Raw genomic sequence first — 17,131 nt, forward strand, 5'->3', positions numbered from 1 at the left:
CTGTTCCACAACAGTGCCCAACCTGGTGGTCAGGAGATGAAACAAGTACAAACGGCTTTTCAAAAATTTCTTCTCTTTTTGCTTTATACTTCCACCGCTCCCTCAACACCTCCCAATTGCACCAGAGGCTCCCACTGCCCCCCAGGATTGTCCCAGCATCCCCCAGGGGGTGGTATCGCCCACTTTGGGAAATGCTGGTTTAGTCAGCAGCTGAGGTTCAATTGGAGCCCTAGTCTAACTGTAGTGCTAGGGCTCAAAACAGTTTTGTTTTTTTAAAGTTCCGTTAGACATTAGTATGCAAAAAGAGTGACGTAACGATTCTCTGAAATCATTTGCAATGCACTTTATCTTTGCAATGCATTTACCATGCTAAATATATGTGCACCCCCTGCCTCCTGCCAGTTTTCCTGTTGTATCTGTAGCATGTCAAAGGAGTCGCTGCGTGGCCAAGGTAGGGAGGGTATCTCCCAAACCAACCCCAGGGTGCTTAGTGGAAGTGTAGTGTCGTCATCAATCCAGATTTATGAGTCAACAGACCATAATATATGCCAAATGAAGGATAGGTCAAAGTAAAATATATTCTACAGATCTATTTTAAAACAACAATTGTGTATCAAACATTGTAAAGGTAAAGGGACCCCTGACCATTTGGTCCAGTCGCAGACGATTCTGGGGTTGCAGTGCTCATCTCGCTTTATTGGCCGAGGGAGCCAGCGTTCAGCTTTCGGGTCATGTGGCCAGCATGACAAAGCCGCTTTCTGGTGAACCAGAGCAGCGCACGGAAACGCTGTTTACCTTCCCGCTGGAGCAGTAACCTATTTATCTACTTGCACTTTGACATACTTTTGAACTTCTAGGTTGCAGGAGCTGGGACTGAGCAACGGGAGTTCACCCCATCGTGGGGATTTGAACCGCCAACCTTCTGATCGGCAAGCCCTAGGCTCAGTGGTTTAACCCACAGCGCCACCCGCGTCCCTATCAAACATTGTAGGTTGAGCTTTAATAAAAATGTTTATCCACTGGCATTAACCCCATCAAGAAAAAGAAAGAAAGCAGCAATTTATTGAATCTCCCAGGAAGTGTCCTTATTAAGGGAAACAGCAAGCATTCTCTTGGACTTAAAAAAATTGCAATTAAAAACATATGTGCAAGAGATTCAGTTTCACCCAAAGACATTTCATGAGAGGTATTCTTTAAACCAAAAATGACATAGCATGACATCTAGTCAAATAGAAAAGGCTCTTATGTGATTGGGCAAAGATAATGGTCTCAAACTGGGAGTAGTCCTTCACATTTAGCATACACAATCATGAGCCAAAAGAATTTCAGATAGCATGTCAATATCAATAGCTCAAATCCTTTACCCCAAAGAATGGCTCTCAGAAAAAAGTAGACTTTTTCCATGAAGAAGTAAATGGATCTACTAATGTTAGAGCAGAATGGGAATTGACAGAACTATTAGGACAAAGAATAAGACAGTATCTTAGAGCCAATTTCTAGGGCAGGTTTGTCAAGCAACACACTTTGGAGAACCCAAAAATCCTCTCAAAAAGTTGCTCATAGTCTATGGAGGGATGGAAACAAGTGATACAGCCACTCTGTAGAAAAAAATGGATTATTAACTTATTCTGAGATATTGGAAGAGCTGCAAGAACAAGGAAAAAGGTGAATAATAATAATAAGTATAGTGTGTTAATTTGATTTTAGATGTAATAGGGGGAGGGGAGTTCACTTAAAATCCTGGGTCACTGATTGTTAAGAAGGCCAGCCATCTTGAAGAATGTCAGACGACCCACTCAAAAAATGTGCATTGTAATTGAATTTAAAATTCACCTAATTTACCCATCACTTTGCAGAAACACATTTACTCATAAGAATAATTGCCTATGCTCTCTGCTTCTCATGCATACATTTATTTAATTAATGGCTTGTTGTGCATGTAATGTCATAGCATCTGGTGAATGACACAGATTGATTAAGCTTTCCTCTTCATAAAGCCCCATTAGCTAAAATTGGTCCACTAGTATGAATTGGGAATATTTGGCAGTCTGCAAAACAGATGATTCCAACACATGAGATAGCATTTTTACAAACCTTTTTTTAATGTTCTGAGCCAAATTTATAAATCCTGATTGCTTAGCTCAAATAATTTGAATATAAGGGAAACCTAAGATAGGTATCAAAGAGAATCCATGCCCATTTACCATTTAAGTACCAAAAACATTGTGGGGCAGTGCCAGTTCGTTTAATCAATCTAAGCACAAATAAAGGTGCAATAATTAAAGATGTACATTTTGTTGCTCTTAAATAAATATTTGCTAATTTTTCCAAACTGATTTTGTAATTTCCATTGCTTACAAGACCCACCCATTTTGGTGCTTCATTTTGTATCTCTGTCATGAGGTAATGCATGAAAAATGCTTACATTTTCTTGAATACTCACCATAATACTCATGGTTTTCCTTTGCATTTTCATTAACATGTTTTAGGTACGGATAGAAAAGATCTTTCTCCAGTTTAATCTGGAAAGAGCTTCAGTAAAACCATTTATTTGAAAGATAGGTAGAAAATAAGTAGTTACACCCCCCCTCCCACACACACACACATATCCCAAGCTGAACTCATACACCACAAGTGTCCCAGAAAAACTGGGACATCCCATTTTTTTCCTGTGAGTGCACAATGGACCTTCTGGTCACCGTGATCTTGCACAATTTCACACCAAGTCTTTCGGGGTTGCAATCTTCCACAGCATCCCAAAGCACATCTTTTGGGGGACGCGACAACATAGTTCCAAAAAGTGCATCTTTTGGGGTCTGTGATCTCGCACAGGTCACTTGACTCACGTGGGAACACAGATGAGAAGATGCACATCCCAGTTTGGGTATTCAGCATGTTGGAGGGTATGTGAACTGCTTTTTAACAGTTTATGGTAAGGTCCTGTTTTTGCCAGTAGATAAATTCTCATTTTTATTGTTTTTAGACTAAATGCAGCTTTCTGCGGTATATCTCTATTCTGAATATAAACAAATGGAAAAGAGAGGAGGATTTCTAGTAACCAACTATGTATGCTGTTTCTTACTGTTGTATTTAATACTGTAATCCCCCCCATAGAATACTATATAAAATTTCTCCCTTTGCCTTCAGAAGATGAGCTTTGATGGAAAGCTATTAATTACTGTAGAACATTGACAGTTAGGCTGAGTAGGCTATTGGGTTGTTAATATTATTGGAAAATTCTATCTCAGCTATTCTGCATCAAATCAAGTTGAAGGATGGCCTATATTTTGTCAGCTAAGATGTGATTTCCCTTCCACAGGCTGTACTCAGGCAAGAAACTTAAATAGATGACAGCCTTAAGTGGTTGGTCTGTGCAATATGTTTTCTAGGTGCTTGTTATTAAATATTTTCGGATTTGCATATCGAGGAAAAGACCCTTACTCTTCTGATGAGCAGAGATTAAATCCTGCTGCTTTGGATGCAGGATCTTGTTCCAGGTTGGGAGCAGCAATGCACATCCAATGCATAATTAAACCCTGGCTTGTTGCCCGTCAGTGATTGTCAGCAGATGGATGAGCGGGTGTGGTTTGCGGGAAATGGGCCTAACTGGGACCCCCTTCCACAAAAGGTGAAGGAAAAGTGAAAGAAGACCCACCTGTTTGCTCCAGTCCTGCACAGAGGCTTGGGGGAAATGGCTGTGTCTTCAGGGCTTTTGCAGGAAGGCAGAAGCACACAGTGTCCTTTTCCCTTTTCTCCCTTCAGTCCCCCAAGATATACAGAGGAACTCAGGGTAGGAAGGGAGGCAATGACTAGAAAGGCCCAAATATTTGGGCCTTTGCTCTTTGATTTTGATTCTCAATTCAGTATTTAGCAGTCCGTCTTCCAGAAAGGTTTAGTAATTTTGATTGTGGATACAAGGGGGTGAGGGGAGGGAAATGCTTGCTTTGTGACTGCATTCAGGATTTCTTCCTCAGCTGTATTCATATAAGGCAAATTACCTGCTATTGACACCTGCTGTCTGCACTTGATGCAGCTAAACTCACATAGAGGAATTTTTAATTAGAAGTGTGGACGGTGCCAAGCCATAAAAATGCCATTCTAGTATTTCCAGATAAACAGCCTTTTCTTTTCTGTTGCAGAAAAGAAAATATGCATTATGTTCAGAGTATGAAAGTATAAGATTTTTGCTTTTAGTGTACATTTTGCACATCAAATTGATTTTCAGGTGAATAAACCCCTATTTTAAGGAGGTGGCTGTAGAAGAGAACAATTAATTGGAATATCTTGGGAACATTATGGATCAGGGCCATCTCTTGAGTTGTATACGAAAAGCGTAGACAAAAGAACATAGGAAGGTCAGCTCCAGATAGGAAGCAATTATCTAAATTAAAAGAAAAAGTTTAGTGATTCTGATCTCATGCACTGTGAGGATTATATGACCTAGACATTTGAATACAAGCTTGGAAAGCTAACATGCCTGGCTACGTATTCTTGGTTTATCCCTGCTGAAATTAATATGGAAAGCTTTGGTGGTAAAAATGAATGCCTCGCATCTCATTAAATCATATTCCTGTTGTTTTCTCCCCTTTTGCTTAAGATTGTATTTCGATTAATTGTATTTGGATTTGCATAAATGCTGATCATTTTTGAGACTTGTACGTTGTAAAATCAGCCTGTATTTGTCATTGTAGTAGACAGGATAGGAACTTCCAAGATGAAGAGATCTGGTAAATGGGCCCTGCTGGTAAATTAGGATTTTCTGTGCACTTTCCTTCCTCCTTTTAACTTTAGAAAACAATTAATTGCCATCAGAGGCTTGAGGCTGCTGGACTCACAGTAATGAGGGTAGAAACCTGAAAGGAGAAGGCAGACATAGATACCAGTGGAAGATGTTGGAGACAAAGATTAAGAGGGCAGAGGAGAATTGAAACCACCGCTTTACAAGTTATCTTGAAAAAGCTGCCTTTAGTTTTCTTTCTCTTGTACTTGCAAATACACTGATTTTCATCTCCGCTACCCTTCCCTAGATACTATCACTTAACAATCAAGACTAAAGTTCTGAGCCCAGCAAAAGGGTATATAGCAATGGATAATTAACATTCATTTTTGGAATGTAGTTGAGCGGGCCAATGAAATGCATGTCTGAAAGCAGCTTCAGATGTAAATGATGAGCAAGCAAAGTGACTTGTTGTGCTATACAGTACTGTACTAGCTTGTCACTGTGTTCCTGAAATGTCATAGAATCATAGAATCATAGAGTTGGATGAGACCACAAGGGCCATCCAGTCCAACCCCCTGCCAAGCAGGAAACACCATCAAAGCATTCTTGACATATGGCTGTCAAGCCTCTGCTTAAAGACCTCCAAAGAAGGAGACTCCACCACACTTCTTGGCAGCAAATTCCACTATCGAACAGCTCTTACTGTCAGGAAGTTCTTCCTAATGTTTAGGCAGAATCTTCTTTTTTGTAGTTTGAATCCATTGCTCCGTGTCCGCTTCTCTGGAGCAGCAGAAAACAACCTTTCACCCTCCTCTATATGGCATCCTTTAATATATTTGAACATGGCTATCATGTCACCCCTTAACCTTCTTTTCTCCAGGCTAAACATGCCCAGCTCCCTAAGCCGTTCCTCATAAGGCATTGTTTCCAGGCCTTTGACCATTTTGGTTGCCCTCCTCTGGACACATTCCAGCTTGTCAGTATCCTTCTTGAACTGTGGTGCCCAGAACTGGACACAGTACTCCAGGTGAGGTCTGACCAGAGCAGAATACAGTGGTACTATTACTTCCCTTGATCTAGATGCTATACTCCTATTCATGCAGCCCAGAATTGCATTGGCTTTTTAAGCTGCTGCATCACACTGTTGACTCATGTCAAGTTTGTGGTCTACCAGGACTCCTAGATCCTAGACCCTTTTCACATGTTCAAAGTCACTATGTTTCTTTTGGTAAGAGTGAACAGTGCCACTGACCATTCCCCAAACACATCCCTGAGTCTTAGCAGAGTCAGCCAGATTCATCTTTCAAATGCAAAAATATACAGTACAGATCAGTTTTTCGTGAAATATAAGATAAGCTTCAAAGTCTTTATGCAAGGGAGACCTCTGCTCTGCTGTTAGTTTTCCCAGTAGGCTGCTTTGAATGGAGCAGTAAAAAATGGCATACTCTTGAGTGGTGCCCTAACATGATTTAATTAGATCCATGTAAAAAAATCAAATTAAGCAATGAGAGCGAATGAGCCTTGCTTTTTCCTTAGGGAAAACACCAACTATCTTATACATCCCCAGCTCTTCCACTAGGTGGCAATAATTAGATTCAGAACAAAATCACATTTCAAATGTCAAAAGTAGTGACCTTTTTTGCCCAGTACAATATCGTTAATAGCAATTAAGAGTGAAAGATGCAAACTTTTAGGCAGCTAGAATTATTACAAAATAATGTTAATGTTTCATAACAATAATAATAATGTTAATTGATTAGGTAGTAAAAATCCTTGTTCATTCACCAATACGTTTAGAAAAATATGAATATTCTTGTCCAAAGTAATTTTTCAGGCTGATTCATATGTCTGGGGAATCACCCACTAACAGGACCTCAGTTTCATCAGGATTGAGCTTCAGTTTCAATAAAGTGTACCTCTGTACATTATTTGTGGATAGAAGCAATTTATGGAGTTTGTCACCACTTGTTTTAATTGAAAATTAAGAAAAAAGTAGTTATTTGAGTCAGGGTGCCCAGTGGCCATTCTGGGACATTATAAAAGTATAGAAGGAGAGAAAAGCATGGTAATTCACTGGTGAAATTCAGTTGTGATTATCTGGCATTCAACATGCCTTTTTAAAAATGAAAGAAAGAAAAGAGAAAAATGTCTCTTGTATTAATGAACTTATTCGACTCCTCTTTTTGTATTTTCTTAGGTCCGTGTATTTACATTTTCTGTTGGTCAACATAATTATGACAAGGGACCCATACAATGGATGGCCTGCAAAAATAAAGGTATTGTGTGCACTTATTTCTCTTTATTGCAGCAAAATGGCGCTGACACTGAATCAAATGAATGCCCTAAAATCACTTGTTGAAATGAAGCATTTTCAGTAGGCAATGAAATATCAGAACGGCCAAGTGTTCCTGACTAATTTTGTGGAAACGGCATTCTAGAGTACTGGTGTCACCCAGTGAAAAGCCTGTTTTATGTTTTGTATTTCAGGTTACTATTATGAAATTCCTTCCATTGGTGCCATAAGAATAAACACACAGGTACGTTTGCGGGAATTTATAGAACAGCAATCATTTTTGAAAGTCTGGCATGAGAACCAGTCATCACAATAGCTCACAGGGCTGTTTTTGGACATATTTTATTGGGTGAAAACATTTTCACTTCAGTTTATTTCGCACAAGATTGGTTCCAAATAAATCTGTAAGGATTCCTGTGACAGAATATCCACTGAGCGATTCTCAGTGCCTTTATATAGATCAGGAATGGGGAACCTGTGGTGCTCCAGATGTTGTTCAGCTCTAGCTTCCATCAGCATCAGCCAGCATGACCAGTGGTTAGAGATCGTGGGAGTTGTAGTCCAACGACATCTGGAGGGCCGCATGCTGCTCATCCCTGGTATAGATGTCAAACCATATTATGGGGCAGAATAGAACCCTGCATAGGGCTGGAAAAGAGATCCGAAATGCCACTCTGTGGTTACAGTTCTGCATGTCGGAGCATGTACCTCAAATTCAGGGACGCTCCAGAAGGATACTGTGGCGAGAGGCCTCAAAAGCTGCTGAAAGATCAAAGTGAATCAGCAGGGCCACACTTCCTCATCTCTTTCCCAGTAGAGGTTATGAACCAAAGAATTTAGAGCTGTCTCAGTCCCAAAATGGCACTGGCTTTGCATGAATGTTGAAGTGCCCCAGAAGGGTGCTAGGGGCACACACTTGAGACCACGTCTGTCAACTCAGGCACCGATCTTTGTCCTACCTCCAGGAACAGCCCTTCACATCCAGTGCACAGGCTTACTGGTGTGAGAGATTGATTTGATGCATAAAAACTCTCCTCCTTATGCTTGTAGTGTACTGAATTTCCAGCTTGGGTGACCTAGCCCCTCAATTCATCCACAAAGGTCTCTCTAATGCACATCTCATGCACTATCAAATGATGGATCTGGAGTTCACCAAAGGCACCACCAGGTGGGAGGAAAGGAAGGAAGGAAGGAAGGAAGGAAGGAAGGAAGGAAGGAAGGAAGGAAGGAAGGGAAGGCACCTCCAGGTGGGAGGGAAGCTGGCATGGTCACTCAGGTTGTGATGACTGAAGAATGGATGGCCCAGAGGGGTCACAGCTGTCAAATGTATGTGGCCTTTTCTCCTTACCTGTCTCAACCATCCCACACTGGCATACCACCTTCAACTCGAGACTGCAAATTAGGGTGCCCCAATTCACCCCCAAAATACAATCTTCCAAACCTGGGTGGCCCAACTTTTCGTACCAATTGGGCTGCAAGAGTACTTCAACACAGAACCCATGGGCCACACACTGCCTTGTTGTGTGGGGGTGGGGAAGAGGGGCGCAAATTTGACACCCCTCCCCCAAGCCCTCATGCTGCCTTCCGAAAGGCTAAGTGAGCCACCGGCTAAAAGTCAGATAGCTGTTTATTTCCTTCTGATGGAAGGGTATTCCACAGGGTGGGTGCCACTACCGAGAAGGCCTTCTGTTTGGTTCCCTGTAACTTTGCTTCTTGCAGTGAGAGAGCCGCTAGAAGGCCCTTGGTGCTGGACCTCGGTGTCCGGGCTGAGCGATGGGAATAGAGAAGCTCCTTCTGGTATGCAGGTCCAAAGCCGTGTTAGGTCCAACACTTTCAATTGTGTTCAGGAACATACTGGGAGCACACCAACACCCTCCCCAAAGCAGAACACAACAGCGACTGATAGCCACTTCCGTGACTCTTTACCATGCTTATTTCCCAGCCTTCCACGCATCACTTTCATCTTGTTCTCCCACAGAGGGAAAGCCCCCATCTCAGACAATACTCTGCGCATCTATCAGCTCCACTTTTCCATTTCTCGCCCAGGCAACTATCCCTAGGGTTATGGCACAACTGATACTTTTCAGAAGGCTTTGCACCTGAGTTTGACCCATGGACTTAACAAAAAACAAAAACATTTCTCAGTCAGCTGACTCAATGTTTGTTTTCTTTGACAGGAGTACTTGGATGTTTTGGGGAGACCAATGGTTCTGGCTGGGAAGCAAGCCAAACAAGTCCAGTGGACTAACGTTTACTTGGATGCCCTGGTATGATGCACGCTGCCATGACATAGCAAAAGAAAGTATACTTTGAATATAAAATCTTTATAATGAAAATTATTTACTTGCATGTCAGTCTTGCAAGGGGAGAGGGGAGTGGCCTATTCAATTTGTTTGGTGCAACTGGGAAAGACTGGATGGGCTCAGGATTCAGGACCAGTGGAGAGCAAACCAGATTGCAAGAGAGTTAAATTTACCAAGGATAAATGTAAAGCATTATAGACTGGAAAAGGAGTCAAATCCAGGAACATAATGAGGGAAGGAAGGAGTGCTGGATATTGGCAAGATTGCACCAGCATTTCCAAGAATGACGGGGGAAATGTGTCTGTGATTCTGGGCCACCAAAGGTCACGACGGTTATCAGCAGGAGTATTGTTTCCACTTCACGCTTCTCTATTAATTGCTGTTAAAAGCAGTGCTGTGTTCAGTTCTGGGAAGAAGGTTGACAACTTGGAAATGCTTCAGAGGAGAGCAAACGGATGGCTAAAAGATCTGAAATGCATATTTTTTCAAAACAGAACCTGACGGAAGTAGGAAGCTTAGCCTTGAGAAAATAAGAATCTGTGGGTATTTAACCCTGAATATCTTCCATTACCAGGGAGTGGGTGGCAAAATGGTACGGACAGTGTAGGTAAATAACCATAGGTGTTAAAAAATGAATTATTAAGCAGTTGCTTTAGATTTAGGAAGATTTCAACTATGCAGTTCACCTAGCTTTGGAGTTTGTGCAACTCTTTCCCTGAAGGGATGACATATATTTTAGTTTTCAGATATTGTGTCTTGGGACTGGAGATATACTAGATATGGGGCAGGGAATCATTTGCTGTCAGGGCCATAGTCCCATAGGCAATCTGTCAGAGGTTACATGCTGGTGGGGGGCAGAGCCTTTCTCTTCCTCTTGTGCCCCACTGCATCAAATTCAGCCAAGGGTTGCATTGGGCCCTGGAACCACAGGTTGCCCACCCCTGCACTAAATTACCCTCCCCCTCCAACCCTGATTCCATGCATTGTGTACATAGAAGCTGTTGGAGGGGAGACAACTCTTGCGCTCAGGTCCTGTTTGACGGTTTCCCACAGACATCTGGTTGGCTACTGTAAATGCAGGATGCTGGGCTAGATGGTCCGTTGGACTGATCCAGCAGGCTCTTCTTGTGTACTTCAAGCACAGGCATCTGTAGTAAGGGATGAACTGCAATCCTGATAATGAAGGCCCCCTTGCTTGATGCACAGATGTCAGGAGGGATGTGCAAAACATCAAAGGTCTGGCGACTAGGCATGCCCCTTCTCATTGCCCCCATGTTGTTCAGCATTGGAGCAAATGAACGACTGAATGGACCTAGTGTGTGCTTATTGTTTGATTGTGTTTTCAGATGGATAGAGACACACATGCATGCATATGGAGGTGCACACACCCTTGTTTGTACCAGATGTTCAGAATAAAGCTGATAAAGAATCCCCGCAGAGTGCATTTGCTTCAGCACGTGGTTGCTATAGTGAAATCAGCCCCATTTTCATCACATGCCTGAATCAAACTGGGGCCATTTTTGTTTTCTTTAACCCTGCTCAAGAGATCACAACCCCAGCATTTTTCTGGCTTTTTAGTTTATCACTGGAAATGTGCAAAAGATGCGTGCAGGAAACAGCAAAAGGCTAAGCGTTGCCATCAAAAGCTTTTCCACTTAAAAGAAATAGTGCCAACAGGTTTCAGTTGTTACTGTGGTTTATATTCTGCAAACCATGCTCTTATGCTTGGCCATGTGACCAGCTAAAGTTCCATTCTGGTAGGAAATAAGATGCAGTATCTCTTTGGAGGTTTGGGTTTTTTTTTAATAAATGTAATCAGACTATTATGAGTTATCTGTGTCAAAGTGGACCAGTTTTTTGTATCATTATAGTCACAATGCTCAGGAGTTCATTGACACTCTTTCTTGGTTGTTGATGAGGTACTTACTGGAAATGTCATGGAGAAAGTTCATCTCTTCCTGCACATCCTGTTCTTAAATGTCAGCACTAAAGCAAGAACATGCAAGGAGAAGAGGAAAGTTCTGAACTGGGCCAGTGAATCCAAAACAATACCATTATGTAACCATTGCTCCACTTCATATTTAAACAAATTCCCCAAATAATGTCCCCCACCCCTCAGCAATAAAAAGCAAATAAATTATATGAATGTGCCATGACACAAAACAGTTATTCAAAAATGGGACCCCATTTCTTATGGTCTAATCCTAAGCAATCTGCTTCAGTTGTACCCATGCCTAGAGAGTCTTGTGCAGTAACCAAATATAGTATAACACCCGTATACTCCCCTTGACATCAAACTATAACGGTCTCCTTTCTTCTGCATTGCATAGTTGCAGATAATCTTGGGCTACTGTGATTGGCCTTAGAATCACATTGAAGGTGTTCCCATCTCTCCACATCCAGGGTATACCTCGTTTTGCTTTTTGGCATCTCTACTAATGTTGGGTGGCCCAAATAACAATGCTTTGAGGGCTTCTATCCTTTTCCTATGTTCCATGTTCATGGGCAAGGTATTCCTATACAGTAGAAGAAAATATGGCAGTCTCTGCACATACTTGTGAGACACTCACAGCTGGTTTTGTAGCTGTTTAATGCTAAAGGTTTCAGATCTATATTTATCAATGAGAAGGTGTGTTGCACAGGGGATTAGAACTCAGAAGCATAGGACCAATGCTTTTTGAAAAAGCCTCCACAAACATGGTTAAAACTGCAGGTGCATATATTTTCTTTATGAATTTTGTTTTTAAAAATCGTTGTACTTTTTATCCAAATGTGTTTTGGCTATTCATTAAATTTAAATGAATGATTTGTGCTTGGGTATATATTTCTTTGTTCCGACACAAATATGGACAAGATCTCCTTGTGATCATTTTCTAGGAACTTGGCTTGGTCATTTCTGGAACCCTGCCTGTCTTCAACTTGACAAAAGACCAAAACGAGAAGCAGGTAGGCAGAGATGGAACCCCAGGAACATGTAAAATTGTCATCCCATCAAGCCAAACCATTTGAACAACTTGACTTTAAACTACTTCAGTGCAGCTGATTTCCCTTTAAAACAAAAGTACTTTGATGGACTTGGAATAGCTTGCACATTATGATGACAAAATTTGACTTACAAGCTGCCTTTAGAAATTGATACTTGCAATGTTTTTTGTTGTGTCCAGACCAAAAGTAACCATGTCACTTTTATTATCAAATGTCCAACTGGGGTAAAAAAAAGGAAATGCAAGTGAAGCTGCTCTTTTATTCCACAGTGGCATTTGCCATTGTAACAGTTTGACGATATCATAAGGAAAATGTAATTGGAGATGAAAAATGGCATTGCAAACAATGCTGCTAGAACTCGCTTCTTGGCGAAAGGAAGATCAGAGATGTTTACAAAAACTCTGGAATGATGAAATGATATCCTAATGTACAATAAATAAGGAATCAAGAGTGAACAGCCAGTCTTGTAGGGTAAATATAAGTGTGTTTTCAACAGTGTGTGTTTGTTCCACTTGATTAGGCTGATCAAAATTTCCAAAATTTGAAAACTAGATACCAATAAAAATATTCTAATAGAAGTCAAGTCTACAGGACAGGGTTCATCTGCCCAGCCAAGCCATGCCACCAGAATTGCTGGCCCCCCTGACCCTGTGAGTTTCCTAGGGCAACAATGCCAGCACAGAGGGGGCATGTGAGCACAGCAAGTGTCTGACATGCTGGAAGTCAGGTTCCTACATTGTTTCTATAACCCTTGATTCAGGAATACATTGGGATCCACTGTTTTGATGAGGAGGTGTACAAATATCCCTTTTCCAGATTGTCATGGAATTTAGGATTTCTTGGACTACATCTGTACTAAATTTTCAGCTCTATAGTTCATGTGCAGGCATTCCACAACAAATTTTGATACCTGAGCGACTGCCTGGTTGTGTTTGAGCTTCTGTAGTCATACAGCGGCTACGTTGCTGCTAAATTCTTTGTTAATTAGTGACACTAGAGGTTCACAATGAAAAAAGAGCAAAGATGCTGAGAGGAATGTAGAAAAAGAGGAAGGGCAGCTTTCCTGACTGTTCAGCCATCTGAGAACTAACATTTTAAAAAAATCTTTTCCCAGAACCAGTTGATACTTGGAGTAATGGGAGTTGATGTCTCTCTAGAAGAAATAAAAAAACTGACTCCACGGTTTACAGTAAGTGGCTTTTCCCACATTGACTATTTTTTAACTTTTGTTCAAGCATGAGCACTGTTCAAGCGTCTCTTCCAGTCTATCTAATATCCTTCTGGCTGGAAGTCAAAAGATTGCTCGCCCTATCCTTTCACCCTGTCCTTTCCCCTTTTTTCTTCTCTTCTCTGGTGGTGTTTCAGAGTGATTATTGCTTTCCCAGAAAGCTAATATCCCGGGCTTCCCATGAATTGTCTAATCTGACATAGCTGGCTTCTAGGAAATGGTTGTGTTCCACAGCTTTGAAAGGAGAAGACCTAAGGATACATACTAACCTATCTTTCCACCCAGCTGCCCCAATATAGCTTGCACTGCAAGCATTATTTCATTGCACATTATGTATACAAACAGGTTGTTTTTATTATGACTTGAATGAAAAAGGTAGTTTTGTTTGCGTTTGGGTTAACACAATTTCCATATTGTCCGTTCTATTGAAGAAATGTTATTCAGGCTCTTTTGATGCTACAATAGTGGGCAGTACATTATACTCATGCTTCTTTCTCCCCAGCTTTGTCCAAATGGATACTATTTCGCAATTGACCCCAATGGTTATGTGTTGCTTCATCCAAATCTTCAGCCAAAGGTATGTGAACCTTCTTAACTTCAGTTTGTCCAAAGAGGATGGGAGAAATAAATTAGACCACAAACATCTTTTATATATGAAAACAGAAGTTACGGTTCTCCCACTGTTGTCCTTAGTAATGTCAGATCTGGTTCATGCACACAAGGCCATGTTTCATCAGGCCATCTAATTCAGCACTGAGTTTTCAGAGTGGCCAACCAAATGTCTGTGTGAAGCTGTGAGCCGGACCTGAGGGCAACTGTGTCCTCCCACCTTTTGATTCCCAGCCACCAGCATTCAGAAGCATGCGATCTCTGACAGCTCTCGTGGCTAGGAACCACAGATAGCATATCCCCTTCTAAAGCCAGCCAAGTACATACATTTTTATATTCCTTAAGCAACATGATCCATTAGCCAACACATTATTTTCTCCTCTTGGATGTGGGCAGAGAACCACTCTCTGTTTGCTTAGTGCATGTGAATTCCTTTCAACAGAAAATTCGTTATGCCATAAATTCTTCCTCAGAAGATAGTTTGTCCACCAATTCAGCCTTCCTCTGTAATTTCTAGTCGCAGGGAAACCATGAGACTCCACCATGGGCATGGCCGTTGTTTTCTGTGATTTTATCTTTATACACTGGGATATGTTCGCTCCAAAACCTTCTGCAGTATGTAGAGGTTTCTCCGTAAGGATAGAAAAATTCGACAGAAAATGGCAACGATTCTATATATATATGTATATATATATGTGTGTATATATATATATATGTGTGTGTGTGTGTGTGTGTGTGTATATATATATATATATATATATATATATATATATATATATATATATATATATGGTGAGGGTCAGGCAAATCGCCCAGTCGTACTGGACTCCTTCGGGAGGAAGGGCAGGATATAAAATGAATAAATAATATTAATATTACTAAATAGTCACAGCCATCCATTTGAGTATTAAGTTGAAGATTAAGTGGAGGACCACCATGTTCCCCCCCCCCCCAATCTAATGCCATAGCAGAGAGGTCTGTATGGGTTGAAAGTGATTCAACAAATGTGTTGCTATGCCTATGGCATCAGGCCCACTAAGGCAGGCTAAAAAGCCAAGAGAGGTAAGGCCTCTAAATGGAACTGGGGGGGGGGGGAATAATGGAAACTTACCAAGATGGTAAAATACACAGCATGTTTCAGTGAAGGTTTTCAGGTACACAAGAATACAGTTTTCCTAGTAAGGCAACTCCTCTCAACTTGATATACTTTCCTAGGCTGTGGACCCTCTTCACATGGGTGGAGCGTATGCCCCCTCTTACCAGAAAGTAAGATCTCTTATAAGCACTTCAGGTGTGTATGGGGTCTATGCATGAACACGCTGATTCACACAATCTTTCCTATCCCGGAGGTGGGGAAGGTTGCTTCTCTACCACACAAACAGGATCTATGAGCTGAGGTACTTGTATGAATCAAGCCCACAGATACAAAAGAAAGTGCACACTTGTACAAGCAACTCTTCTTAAGGAAATGCTCTGGGAAAGTGTGAACATGAGTTAAGAGATCCCTGGTCACCTTCAGCCTAGATTGTTCACATGGGAATGTAAGAAGAAGCCTGCTGGATCAGACTTCATTCCTTTTATAAGTTTGTTTCCCCTGTTTGTTTCCCTATGGGTTTTCTTCCTTCCTTGTGTACTACCACTTTCCTGAAATATCCACAGTTCCTTCCACCCCTACCTAATCTCTTTTTTTCTGTCTTAGTGAGAGAAGGAAGGGTTATAGGCTGAACCAAAGTCTTCAGTGACTGGTGGTGTCAGGGCCGTCTTAAGCACCTCTGGCGCCGTGGCGCCGTGGTGTGACGGATCCCTCCAGCGCCCCATTTTTCAGCGCGGCGGGCGGGCTCAGTGCGCAGCGCTGCTGCCAAGGGTGCTGCTGCATGACGGGTGGGTGGGCTTAGCGTGCAGCGCTGCTGCCGAGGGCGCTGCTGCACGGCGGAGCGACCGGCGCCGTGGCGCCCTGCGCCACCCAGCCTGGCCATAGGGCTGGCCCTGGATGGTGTGTTTGGCACCCTGAATTGCTCTAAGATGGATGGGGAATCTTTGGTTCAATCTTTATTGGACACAAACTCCCATCAACTTCAGCCAGAATTGCCAGTGATCAAGAATTATGGGAGTTGTAGTTCAACAGCATCTGGAGAGTACCATGTTGGTTATCCCTTTCATAGGAAAATAGACCACCATAGAGCTGTGCTAACACAGGAAAGTGTTCTTGGGCCTACTGGAGCATGCTTCTGCATGGAGAACAGCCCACATTGGGGAGGTACAGCTTACCACTTTAGTGTCTATGTCAGGCAAGGTAGCAAAATACATGTTTTGAAAAATCTAGTTATTTATTAACATAACTCTTGAAAATCACACATATGGGATGGGGAAGGAAGAACCCCATACTAGTATTAGGTGTTGTGGTGGAAGTTACCAATTTCCTTGGAAAGCCTCACTGTGCTGCAGATGGATTACAGTTTCTGAGCATTTATTGTAGCCGAATTTTCTAAAAATCAAGGTTATTCTGAAAACAAGCTGTGGCTGTTTCAGAACGTTCTTTCAGAATGTTTGTTTTGGTGCCCAAGTTATATTATGTCTCTCTTATTATTTTTCACAGAACATTTAAACTCAATATTAAATGTGGCTCTTGGTGTTTGTCTTTAATGGGGTGCATGGTGTTCAGACTGATGTAAGAACTACTTTCTAAAGCAAAGGTACACTATAAATAAAGTTTCCCATCATATGCTGGTTCTTCTCTTTAGCCTACCTTTTTAATTGTAGTCAGTAACTCAAGTCCTCTAACATACTAACTTGCAGCATCTTTGTATTCTCTTCTAGAAATCTTATCATAGATGCAACCAAAAGCAAAACTCTATTAGAAAAGGGAAGGATATTCTTATGAGTACCTTCTGAATTCTTGCCATTCTGAAAACCTCGTATTAGAAATTGGTGCAAAATGACAATCCTGTGATTTATAGTCTCTTAATATATAGTAATCCTTCCCAACTCAACAA

At 41.6% G+C, this 17,131-nt stretch overlaps 1 protein-coding gene across 7 annotated transcripts in view; it reads left to right on the forward strand.

The window, feature by feature from the left end:
• CACNA2D1 (calcium voltage-gated channel auxiliary subunit alpha2delta 1) overlaps positions 1-17,131 on the forward strand; it is a 407,398-nt gene that overhangs the window by 333,584 nt on the left and 56,683 nt on the right. For all 7 annotated transcript variants that reach the window (XM_088651901.1, XM_035127294.3, XM_088651903.1 and 4 more), the window contains 6 exons: positions 6,918-6,996; positions 7,208-7,257; positions 9,191-9,280; positions 12,194-12,262; positions 13,416-13,490; positions 14,032-14,106. In XM_088651901.1, the coding sequence (XP_088508027.1) occupies positions 6,918-6,996; positions 7,208-7,257; positions 9,191-9,280; positions 12,194-12,262; positions 13,416-13,490; positions 14,032-14,106 (438 nt within the window). The remainder of the gene's footprint in view (positions 1-6,917; positions 6,997-7,207; positions 7,258-9,190; positions 9,281-12,193; positions 12,263-13,415; positions 13,491-14,031; positions 14,107-17,131) is intronic.

This window comes from Zootoca vivipara, chromosome 9 (assembly GCF_965207765.1).
Source record: "Zootoca vivipara chromosome 9, rZooViv2.hap1.1, whole genome shotgun sequence".
Taxonomy (NCBI): domain Eukaryota; kingdom Metazoa; phylum Chordata; class Lepidosauria; order Squamata; family Lacertidae; genus Zootoca; species Zootoca vivipara.